The sequence below is a fragment of the Carettochelys insculpta genome, chromosome 25, assembly GCF_033958435.1.
Source record: "Carettochelys insculpta isolate YL-2023 chromosome 25, ASM3395843v1, whole genome shotgun sequence".
NCBI lineage: Eukaryota > Metazoa > Chordata > Testudines > Carettochelyidae > Carettochelys > Carettochelys insculpta.
In genome coordinates, this window is record NC_134161.1 from 11,436,665 (window position 1) to 11,448,820 (window position 12,156).

General features: G+C 51.0%; 1 protein-coding gene across 6 annotated transcripts in view; it reads left to right on the forward strand.

The window, feature by feature from the left end:
• Nucleotides 1-2,337: 2,337 nt before the first annotated feature.
• Nucleotides 2,338-12,156, forward strand: part of OPCML (opioid binding protein/cell adhesion molecule like) — a 335,293-nt gene continuing 325,474 nt past the window's right edge. For all 6 annotated transcript variants that reach the window (XM_074976807.1, XM_074976808.1, XM_074976804.1 and 3 more), the window contains exon 1: nucleotides 2,338-2,949. In XM_074976807.1, coding sequence (XP_074832908.1) covers nucleotides 2,783-2,949 — 167 coding nt within the window. In that variant the 5' untranslated portion in view covers nucleotides 2,338-2,782. The remainder of the gene's footprint in view (nucleotides 2,950-12,156) is intronic.

Consider the following 12,156-nt stretch of genomic DNA (forward strand, 5'->3'; position numbering starts at 1 on the left):
CCAGCAGGCATCCCTGCAGCATTAGGGCCTAGCTAGGGATGTGTCTTTAGGGAACCTTTAAGGAGTCTCAACGCTCCCAAGACTCTAGCCATAGTGAGGAAAGTGTAAAAAGTGCATTTGGAACTTGCCCCGTTCCTGTCGTGCCTCCTGTCCAGGGAAGGCGCACAGAGGCACGGCAAAGTTGATGGACCTGCCTTCACTGGCCATGCCCTCCTGCACATAGTATAGCCCAGGAAGCGGCAAAGTTTTTCCATTGGGCCCCACTTTTTGCCCTGCAATTAAAAGTCCCCCCCCACCTGTCTGTCATCCAGACCAACAAACATTTCAGTTCTGTTCACACGGAGAAAAAGAAAAAACCTTTTGACACGTGTGAGAAAATGGCTGTCGGCTGGAAGAACTTGTTTAGTCGGGGAAGAAGTGTGACTGCACAGACAGTGGCCAAGTTCAGCAGGTGAATGAGCTGGAGGAGCCTGGGCCTCAGCTGCTGATTGTGCCGTGTGCCCATTAAGAAACTTCATGCTGCCCAAGGAGGCTCATCCCCCAATTTGTGCACCCTGGTGTACCCCACACCTCCCAGGGTGGGCAATGGGAGCAGTGAAGGGCTGGGAGAGGGAAGCCCCACCCCTCCACTGAAGACCACACCCCCGCTGCCCAGGGCTTCTGTGGGAGCCAAGACCCGCCCGCTCCGGCCACTGTAGGGGTGGACCACCTGCCCCAGCGCTAGGTGTATGGCCCCAACCTTTCCCCTTTCCAGAATGAGGAGCAAGGATGGGCAGTGTTTGGCTTCAGCCTTCCCTTCCCTGGGAGCACAGGGAGGGTGGCTTTTAGCCACAGCCTTCCCTGGACCATGGGCAGGTCCCCCAACCTAGGAGGGTGGGTGGTACTGTTTGGGCACCTTCTCTGGCACCGCCATGCAGATGATGCTTGTCCCCAGTTTCCTGTCCCCAGCTCCCCAACCCCAGGAGGGATGGCACGGCCCCAGCCTTAACAGGGCTGAAGCCCAGACAATCCAGGAAACTGGGGAGGTGGTGGGGAGAGCAGCCATGTTGAATTGGAGGGGGCCTGGTGACAGAGTGTAGGTAAGGCCAGCCAGGCAGTTTGGAAAGTCACTGCTTTCCCCTGTCTCTCATAGCTGCTGCCCATGGTAGGCAATGTCCTCAGATGCTCAGTCTGGTCACTGACCCCATGGGTCCATCAGAGGTAGTAATCAAACCAATGGTATCAGAGAGCTTGCCACAAGCCAGCCTCCACAGCAGGTATGGGAAGGGGTTAATCTTGCAGGCAGGCACTTAAAACCTCACCTGGCCAGCAGCCGGTTGGCCTGGGCTCCGAACTACTCTCTGAGCTACCAGGCAATACCCAGGCTGGCTCCAGCATTGTGGAGCAAGTGCTGGGGTGGGGGTGGGGTGCTGAGCTGCTGGTGCTGGGTGCTCCTCGGAGGCAGTGATGATAAAGCAGTGCCCGCTCTCTCCTGGCTGCCAAGGGTGGGTGGAAAGGCCTGAGCACTTCCTGGTGTCACGGCCTTTGGGCCAGCGCCGGCAGCACCCAGGGGAGAACTTGCTTGGCTGGCAGAGATGACAGGTGGGGCGGGGGGAGTCTGCAGATGGGTGCAGCGGGTGTGCGGCGTGAGATGGTGGGTAGCAGGGCAGGGGCCTGCATGCCCAGGAGCAGGCAGAGAGGAAGAGGGGTGCTTTGGGTACAGGGAAGGGTGCTGGTGAGTAAGCGGGTGGCCGGGAGAGGACAGAAGCAGGGGTCCCTGGCGGGCTGGGCTGTTATTTATTTGTAGTGTGGTAGCACTTGGCTGCCTCAGCCAGGGGCCAGGTCCCGGGGTGCTCGGTGCTGTACAAACAGGGACACAAGGCGGTCGCTTTCCAACGAGAGCCGGAAAGCAGAGCCAGCGGCGGGACAAGGGAACCTCAGCCAAGCCCTGGAGGGCAGGGTCCCCGCCCGGAGGGGTCAGCCCGGGGCGTGGGAGTGTGAGCCCAGCCGCCCCCGCCCGGCTCGCGAGGGGTCCCCGCTACAGCCGCAGGGCTGGTCCCCCCGCCCCACGCCTCCCGGCCGGCGCTGCGAGGGTTAATGGGGGAGGTGGCGGGGAGGTGCCGGTGGCCCCGGTGCTGCCGCCTGCGCGGGAGCTCCGAGCCAGGCTGGCTGCGCGCCCGGCGCGGGCAGGGTTAACCGGGCTCGCCCCGCAGCCGCTGGGTGGGCCGGGGCCGCGCCGCTCGGTGGGGCTGGACCGGAGCCCCGGCGCTGGGCAGGGATGCAGCCGCTGCCATGACAACCCCGGCCGGGCGCGCTCCGAGGCGATGCTCCCGGCCGGCCGGCAGAGCGCAGCTGGGCTGCTGAGAGCGGGGGCAGCCGCCGGCTCCCGCGCCGCTCGCCTGGCCCCGGCTGCGGCTGCTGCGCCAGCGTCCGCCCCGCGCTGAGCCGAGCCCGGCCTGGCGGGAGCGGCGCTACTCCCGCGTCCCCCTGGGGCGAGAAACTTTTGGGGCCCGAGCTCCGCAGCGCACGCCCGGCTGCAGCTGCCAGCAGCGCCTGGAGCAGCCCGCGATCTGTGACCTTCCTCGCTCGCTCGGCACCTTCCCCCTCCTCTTCCTCCGCCCCCCGCTTCTCCGGCCGCCTCCCTCGCCCCAGGGACGCCGGGGACTCCCCCCGATGCTCCGCAGCAGGCTGGAGTCCCAGGGGCGCTGCTGATCTCCGAGGAGCCGGGGCTCTGCCCGGCGCTGCCAGCCTGCGCCTCCCCGCCTCTCCCGGTGGCCTTTGTGGAGAGTCCCCGCGGCCCGCGATGGGGCTCGGTGGGCGCTTAGTCTTGCCCTGGAGGTGCCTCGTCGCCCTGAGTCTCAGGCTGCTCTTCCTTGTGCCCGCAGGAGTGCCCGTGCGCAGCGGAGATGCCACCTTCCCCAAAGCTATGGACAACGTGACCGTCAGGCAAGGGGAGAGCGCCACCCTCAGGTAGGAGCAGATGTGTTTCTCTGGGGCTCTGGGGGGTCGCTCTGTGGGCGCTCTGGCCCCAGGGCAAGTCACCGGCCTGTGGTGCGGGGGGCTTTCCACGCCACATGGCTACCGGGGACGGCTGCTGCTTAGCGCTGACTCGGGCTGGTTCTTGGGTAAAAACAGACTGCGAGTGTTTGTTGTTGATGCGGGAAGGATGAGACCCCAAGCCAGGGGAGAAGGTGTGATGCTGAGGCTGGGGCTCCGGAGCTGGGGCCGAATGGGTTGGGGAGTTGCTGACCCCACAAAGGGGGTGTCTCTGCCCAGAGCCGGCCTGTCTGAAGGAATGAAGAGGGGGCGTTCGGTTACATCTCCAGCCCGAGCTTGCGGGAGCCAGACAGGATTGCAGTGCAAAGTGGTGCTGGATGGCATGTCGGCAGTGTGGTGCTGGCGCTTGCAGGAGGACACTGGTGCCAGACAATGAGCTGGCAATTGGGTTTAGGTGGCAGACAGTGAGCTAGGGCTGGCTGGCGTGCCAGCTCCCTTCCCAAAGTTGTGGGGGTGGGGAGTGGTTAGAAGTGGGGTGGGAATCAGGGTTCCGTATGGACTGTGGATCTATGCCCGGCTGCATTGCTAACCAGTTTCCAGGGCCCTGGTGCTTCTGGAGGTGTCAGTATTTTGCCTTGATCGCTTTATAGTCTCCGCACGAATCTGTTAATATCAAATCAATCTTTTACTCCAGGGGTGCATCTTATGAATTCTGATGGATGTTTTACCTTACGCGGTTTGCTGTGCGCGAAAAGCAGGCTGCTTATATGTGGATGGGTCACTTCTATACAAGGCAATACAGCGGGGTCGCCCTTTCCCTTTCCCTCGCGAGTTACAAGTGTGCCCGATGTGCTGTGGGTGGTTGGTGTCGGCACAGCAGAGCCACAAGCCATGAAGATGCTGACCCCGCTGCTTGTCGTGAGACAGATAGGTCCAGCGTTTTTGTGGTCATGTGCGTAGCAGGAAGCGCCTGTGAGAGGTGCTGGCCATGGCTGTCCACCATGGGGAGAGAAGCAAACACAAAGGGGTGGGAGCAGATTTTGCGGACAGATCTTAAACAAACCAGTCTTAAGAACTTTGCATTCTGTTGCCCTGTCTCGAATGCTGAATAGTCACTGATCACAGCCCACCCCATGGGCTGCCTGCCTCCTCCATACACCCCACACAGCAGGGCTGCAGCAAGCAGCTGTTCCTCCCCAACCAGCACAGAGATATGCAACGTGCCGGCTAAGTATGTCATCATGTCCTCTCCTAGCAGCTGACCCACATAGGGGATAAGAGCCTCCTCTGATTCACAACTGGCATTTCCTCCTTTAAGGTCAGGCAGCTGAGGTGCTGAAGGTCCAAGGACCTCTCCCTACTGCCCCGTGGTCGTGGGTCACTGCCAAAAGGACAGAGAGTAAGGAGGTGGAGGGGTTGAGCTTCTGAGAAGAGTGATGGATAAGCTCAGCCCTTTTAAAGGGGTCTTTGTGTCAGTTACCTTCCTGCCTGGTGGTAGGCTCGTGGTGGGAGGTGGACAAATCACACCCCACTCTCCAGGCAGTGGCCTTGTTTAAAAACAGGAGCCGCAACATTGTTGCCGCTTTCCAAAGCTCATTACCAAACATTAGCTAATGAGCCCCCGTGATCCCTCCTGGGAAAAAAGAACGGGCACAATAGATCAGCCAAAGCACGTGCTACCCACACGGAGGGGAACTGGGTTTAGACCTCTGAATTCCAAGGTCCTCGGTCCTGAGTGCAACCATCTGTCTTTGAAATAAACAGGCTTTCTGCAGGCCCCTCCTTTTCACCAGTCAGCCCTGCCCCAGTTCTGCAGCTCCCTTTTTTGCTCCATCCAACCCAATCCAGGGTGGTTTACACTGTGATTGAAAGGACACCGATGAAAAAGCAAAAGGAGCAATTTTCGGTTGGCTCCCAATAATGTAGCCTCTGAGATAATTAATCTCAGCTAGTTAACAATCTCATTACCCTTTCACCCTGGATGCTGCTTGGTGGTTTTCTGAACTTCATCCAGCCTGGAAAATGGAGGCGGACGAGTTAGCAGACTTTCAGGATCTCATGCCCCAGCAACGTGCCTTGATGATAGGGCTGCGGATCTAGCAGGGAGAGGCTTGTGTTCAGTATAGAAACCCATTTACTTTTAGAGCTCGTGTTTTTAAACCTTCAGGAACATGCCTCTGGGTCTAATAGCTCATATCACTATTCAGCTTATGTTGTAGGGATACACTGGATGAGGCATTGTCTCTGATGCACACTCTGATTTCTACCGGCAGAGGGCCTGCTTTGATCTACTTTCTGGCGCTCTGGCCTGGCTGCCTGCTGCTAGGCTGGAACTTGCGGCAACTGGCTGGGGGAAGTGGCACAATTGGGAAGAGCTCCAGAGTTGGTGGGATTTTCAGCTTTCCTGTAAGAAATGTCATTCCTCAGCAGAACTGATTAGCACTCGGACCCTGTTTCAAGAGCCCAGCTGTGCTCCTGTCTCTTCATGTTTTCCCTTCTCCTCTCCCTGTGTCCCATTCTTGCTGTTTCTTGCTTTCCTCACACTCTCTCCTGTCTTCTCTTTCCCCTTTATCATCAGCTGTTCTTTCCCTGCTGCATTCATTCCTTCATCAGTCTCTTTCTCTCTCCCCTTGCATCTTTTTCTTTTGCCCAATGTCTTTCCATCACTTCAACCTGTGTATCCTCTGTCTCCCTGTCATTATCACTGCCTGCCTCTAGTCCCCTGGCTCCACCCTGTGCTTACCATCCTTCTGGCAGTGAGTCATTTCCCCATCAACCGCTTGCGCTTGTGCGGCTGGTGGTATCGCTGTGAGCTCAGCCGCTGCATTTGTGTTTGGCTCTGCTTGTGCCTTTCCGTGACAACTGCTTCGCAGGCTCAGCTGATATCTCCTGCCAGCCCCACTTCCAGATGGCCTTGCCAGGCTTCTGTGTGAATTTTTGCCTTGCCTCCTGTGTACCAGCCCCTAGAAGACAATTAGCTGCTCAGGACCTCCTAATATAGAGCGCTTGCAGTGTCTGTGTTAGTCCATCGTGCCCACAGCTTCTTCATTTATCAGCTTAAACTGGTGGGCCTCTCAGAGAATGGCGTCTCTACCAGAGGTCAGTACAAAGCTCTGGGAAACCATCAAAGCCAGGGCACCAGCTTCCTGGCTGCTCTTGACCATTGTGCCACTTTCCTTCACTGCTCAGAAGGGTTGGCATTTGTGTTGAAAGGCACAGCTCTCTGGAGCTGAGCGATTGCCAGCACACGGCATATCTCCGCTGTCCATAGGAATAGCCCTAGACTGCCAGGGCTGAAAGCAGCCGTTGCATCTCGGTCCGGCTCTCTGAGACAGGCAGGTGCAATTCATCTTCAAAGTGAAACTTTCACTTCGCTCAGATGATGTTTGTCCTTACCTGAGATGCGGCACCAGCAGCCATGCAGAGGGCTGCAGCGTTTTGCAGGGCGTATCAGGGATGTAGTGAGAAATGATTTGCAGCAGCAATGTGCCGACTGCAATATCCTTTGCAACAGACCACAGTATCTTGCAGGAGAAGCACATGATACCGATTTGCAGCATCTTCCATGGACAGGGTGCGTTGGGATGTACCAAACATTAATTGTGGGTTCACCCTGCAACAAGCTGTGTATCCTGCAAGGAGAAAGTGCAGTGGAATGCACACAATACAGATTTGAGAACTTCCTTCCTTCATGGGGCAGGAAAGCAGGACGCCCTCAAAACAGACTTCAGAGACTCACTGCATTATGCATTGATGACAGATTGCATTAGGCCTCCAGTATGTATGGTATCTGATGTGACACTGGCATGAGATGCAGAGTCCACACTCAGATGATGGAGGGAGGTGGCATTGACAGCTGTCTGGTTAGGAGACTTACGCTTTGAAAGAGAAGTTAGTTGTTTCTTTTTCCAATAACAAGGGATGACAGAGAACCTGTAGGGCCTTCCAGCAGTTTCACAAACTGGGGTCCAGTGAGGCAAACTCATTTATTCCTGTAAGTCACAAAAATGCACATTTTTGTTGCTTTTTCAATGGCAGAGTTCTCCTGAGAGGTGTAGAGCACCTACAACTCCTTGTTGGCTTTAATGGACTTATGGATGCTCAAACACTCTGTATCAGTCCTCTAAATGCGCACAGAGCTGGGAAATGCACCAATTAACAGAAGAAGGGAGATCGACAACAGAGAGCAGAACTTTTGGTTTTTTGAGTGTGGGGGCAAATAAAGATTCTATACCAAAAAGTACAGGCTGAACCTCTCCAGTCCAGCACCCTTCGGATCTAACCGGTGCCATATGAGAATTTTCTGGACAACAGGAAGTCAATATTATTTAGCACGTTATCAACACTTCCACTGCTTACTGGGCTCTTCGAAAACATTTGGGGTAAATTAAAGCTAAATAGCACCAGAGAACGCTGAAAGCCAGGACTGGTAGCTGCACACAAACCTTGTGGAACCATGGGAAACTTGACCACACCCATGGTAAGTGTTTGTCCGGTTAATTAAAATCACACCACATTATGGATGTTGCTGGACGAGAGAGTGCCAGACTAGAGAGTTGCAGCCTGTAACAGTTTAGCACTCAGGTTGGTCTCAGCTGCTCCTGAATTTTCTCTGCCTTTTCTGGGTAGAAATCCCTTGCATAATATATGGTCCCATCTACTGGCAGCTTCCAGTGTCACTTCAGATCATTGTAAAACTGTTCTCATATTTTAAGCATTCTTGTGTCTTCTGTTTTATGAACAATTCTGAATGCAGTTACGCACTTTGCATCACCAAGTATCTTCGGCTCTGTCTGCACTATCCCAGAAGAACAACCCACTCAAGGTCGATCTTCTGGGGTTCAGTTACATGCGTCTAAAAGGGACCCGTGAATTTGAGCTCTCAGGGGTTGCATTTGACCCTTCTACTCTTTGTGAGATGCGAGGAATAAGGAAGGTTTAAGGAGAAACTCTGCAGCCGACCTTGCTCAGTATGGACAGCCAAGTAAGCCAAGTGCAGGTAGGTCTATTCTAGCTATGCAATTGCCATAACTAGAATTACATATCTGCAGTTGACTTATTGTCTAGTGTAGACATAGTCGCCCGGTGGTTTGCAGTTGGTCTATACACTATGGATAAAATCACATAAACAGCCAACCTCTTGCCCACTGCTTAAATGCAGCCACTTCTGGTGCAAACCCAGGAGCTGTTTAGCAACTTACAGAAATGATCCTTGCACAGCTGTGAGAACAGGAAAGGAAAACACCTCTCCACTTGAAACCATTTTCATTATCGAGCTGGAATTTGGGCAGCATACAAGGGTTAATAGGTCTATTCTTTTGAAAAAAAAGCGGTGGAATCTTGAATTACCATGTGCTCAGGGCTGCAGTTGTACGTTTCATCTGACATCCCATTTCCAGTCACACAGTATATCCAAGACCCATCCTGGAGCACTGGTGCATGCCACCTACTGGATTACCAACATCTCGTGCTGTGGTTCCTGGGTACTCCCTACAAGTGTCCCATCCAAATATTGATTAAGTGGACCACAGTCTTGTCTAAATGGTTGTTTTGCTGGCAACATAAGCAATACAGTGTGGTTTTCAGTGGATTCCTATTCTTATTGTACTCTAACATTTACCACGATGTTGGCCTTTGAGCTAGCTTACTCACTACAGAAATCTGTCACTGTGCCACTTTGGTTTTGGCAGCCCTTAATGACAAAGAGGTCCTCACTGATGTAAATGACATCTGAGTCTGACCATGCACACGATCCTGCAGTGGTTTTACATCAGAAGAATGGCCATGCCGACTCAGACCAAAAGTTCATCCAGCCCAGTATAGCGTCTTTGGCCAGTGGCCAATGCTTGGTGCTTCAGAGGCAATAAACAAAAGAGGGAATCATCAAGTGATCCACCCCCTGTCCCCCATTCCCAGCTTCTGGCAAACAGAATCTAGGGATACCGTTCCTGCCATCCTGGCTAATAGCCACTTATGGAGCTATGCTCCAGGAACTTAGTTAGTTCTTTGTGAATCCTGTTTTAATCTTGGTCTTCAGAACATCCTATGACAGGGAGTTCTACAGGTTAATTGTGAGTTTTGTGAAAAAAATAATAATTCCTTTTTGTTTGTTTTAAACCGGCTACCTATGCATTTGCTTTGGTAACCCCTAGAATTTGTGCTATGAGAAGAAGTAAATAACACGCCCTTATTAAATTGTTTCCATACCAGTCACGATTATATAGATATCTGTCATATGCCCCATTTGGTCGTCCCTATCCCAAGATGAAAAGTCCCAGTCTTATTTATTAATTAATTACTACTCCTATGGAAGCTGTTCCATTCTCCGAATAAATTTTGTTGCTCTTTTCTGAATGTTTTCCAATTCTTTTTTTTTGAGATGGTGTAACAACATCCATATAGCGAATTTAAGATGTGGCTGTACTATGTATTTATGTAGCAGCAACATATTTACTATTTTATTTACTATCCCTTGCCTAATGATTCCCAACAATCAGTACACTTTTTCGCTTGCTGCACATTCAGTGGATGTTTTCAAAGAACCAATGACTCCAAGGTCTCATATTTTAGTGGTAATAGCTAATTGTGACTCCACCATTTTTGTATACAGTTGGAGTTATGTTTCCTAAAGTGCATTGTGTTGCCTTTGTCAACGTTAAATTTCAACTGCCATGTTGTTGCTCATTCACACAGTTTTGTGAGATCCCTTTGTAGCTCTCTGCAGTCTGCCTGGGATTTAACTTATGTCAAAAGTTCCATCTAAGTAGGGTCAAGTCTCATCACACAGAGGCATAAAGCAACAGCATGTTTTTTATGGGCTAATCTATAGTTAAATATAATAGACAACTTATAAAGGCATAGAACATGTTTTCTAGTAAGTAGTTAACAACACTGAGAGAGAATCCTTGAGCTCTGTTCCTATCTCTGCCACTGACTTTCCGTGTGACCCTGGGAAGGCCCCTCTACCTCTACACGCCTCAGTTTTCCCCTAAGCACCTGCTTCAGAGGAGTGCTTATCCAAAGTAATTCCTTAATAATTATAAAGTGCTCTGAAATCTTGATTTGAAAATGCACTACACTTAAGTATCGTGCATTTTTATTAAAAAAAAAAACAAACAGCCCAGATGCATAATGCTGAATTGTTTCTGTATTTAAAAGTAAGATTTCTCCAACCATTGTTTCCGAGATACTCTTGGCCCGACCCTTTTGTCATTTAATAGAACCTTACTAATTCACACAGACAACAAAAATGAGTGAGTGTCAGAACCAAACCAATTAAAAATCAAAGCCAGGATAAAACATTATGAGACATTGCAACTTCATTTATTTTTTGCTGTTATAGTTTTCATTATTTCTGGTATTGCTTTTTTTTTTAAACAACAAACTACTGAAGTCTGTTTCCTATCACATGATGAGATAAAATTACTTCAGATAGCAGTATAGACCAATGGATTTAGCCACATGTCTAGGAGACAGACGATGTGGGATTTATTCCTGTTTCTGCCATTGATCCTCTGTGACTCAGTTTCCCAAGCTGGGGTTAATGTCACTAGCCACAACTGAGCTATATAGATGGAGAGTCCTGGATAGAGTAAAGAATTCACCCTGCAGCAATGTCACTGCTATTAAATCTTTGCTAAAAAGTGGGGAGAGGCTGCTGCTTTTTGCGTGCCAGTGCTAAAAGCATGGAGATTAGTGAAGGGCAGATTAATGAGGCCCTGCTCTGTCACTGCCTCCCTCCAAAACTTTCCCAAAGTAGCTAAATATATACCTGCCATTTCCAAGGTAGAGCTCCTTGCATGTAGGAGCTCTAATTGGCGAGTCAGTGAAATTACAGCCATGGGTTCTGGCATTTGGATCCTCCTCATTGGCATAATAATTTCCCCCTAGGTAGCTGGTATTTAACTTGTCTTATCTGTTCCTGATAGGTGTAATTACAGTGCCCACTAATTTAACTGTAATATCAGAGCCATTGTCTGGGTTTTAGAGAAAGGACATGGGGCTGAAGGAGAGTTCCCCTCTGTGCTGACCTCTGACACCGAGACAAGTGCTACTGCAACGTGCAGCTGATATGACTAGGCTCCTGCTGTGGTACTGCCTGTGATAGCGGCAGGTACCCAACCCCCTGGGGGAGTGTTTGACATTCTCATCCGCCCCTGGTGTTAGGGGAGGGAGCGCAACAGGCAGCAATGATACGAATTCCTGATGTTTCTGTTGCTTTCAGAGAGTTTTTTACACATTGTGAGTAAGATCCTGGAGTTCTCCCTGTGGGCCAGGGCCCACCACTCTTACTTGCATCTTAACCCAGAAGTGGGCTCTTTTTGCATGTGCTGGGGATTCTTCCCATTGAAGTCAGTTTCTCTAATTCACTAGGGATCTGACCAGTGTTCCTGCTAATATTTTCTATCCATGGGCAAAATAAATTTTGTTACGTGCACTGAGGCATGTGCATCACCAAAAGAAACAAATGCCGCTGGCTGTGGGTGCTCTGCTTATCAGCTGGGCCACACCCAAGTCTTTCCTGGGTGGCTGCCCAAGTGCTCAGCCAACATCTATTGTAGTAAACGGAAACATTTTCATGTCTAAGATTTAGGTGCCTAAATAACTTGGTGGATGTGGGCTCCAATGAATTCAGCATTGGCTTTAGATCAGGGTTTGGAAAGTATTCTCAACAAAGTGTAACTGCTGATTCTGCCAACACCTCTCTCTGGCCCTGATACTGTACCGTGAAGACAAGTGTTTCTTTCCTGTGTCTGTGCAAGCTAACGGATCAGAGCCACTGTTTTTGTCAGATCATTGTCCAGGGATAAGCATAGAACACAACAGACAGGAGAAGGAAGTGGCTGAGTGGGGAATGTGAAATTACAACCAGAAAACTGGAACAAGTGTCTTTGCTTTAAGATCTGCTTTGCATAATACAGTAGGTCTCATTTTCCTTTGCAAAAAAACAGAAGCATTGCATGCTGTTCTATGAGGACTATGATTTAAGTTCTAGCCATGTTCCCATATTTCTTTCTAGTGAAAACAAGTATCTGCCCACAGTTCCAAACACCTGACATTGAAACTTTGTTGGAAATACTTGGAGGCAGTAATACTCAGTAAGAGAGATTTGGATTAATATTTTTTGTAATCTCTTTGCTGTGGAATACACTGTTTCTTCTGCAAGCACAATAAACTCCC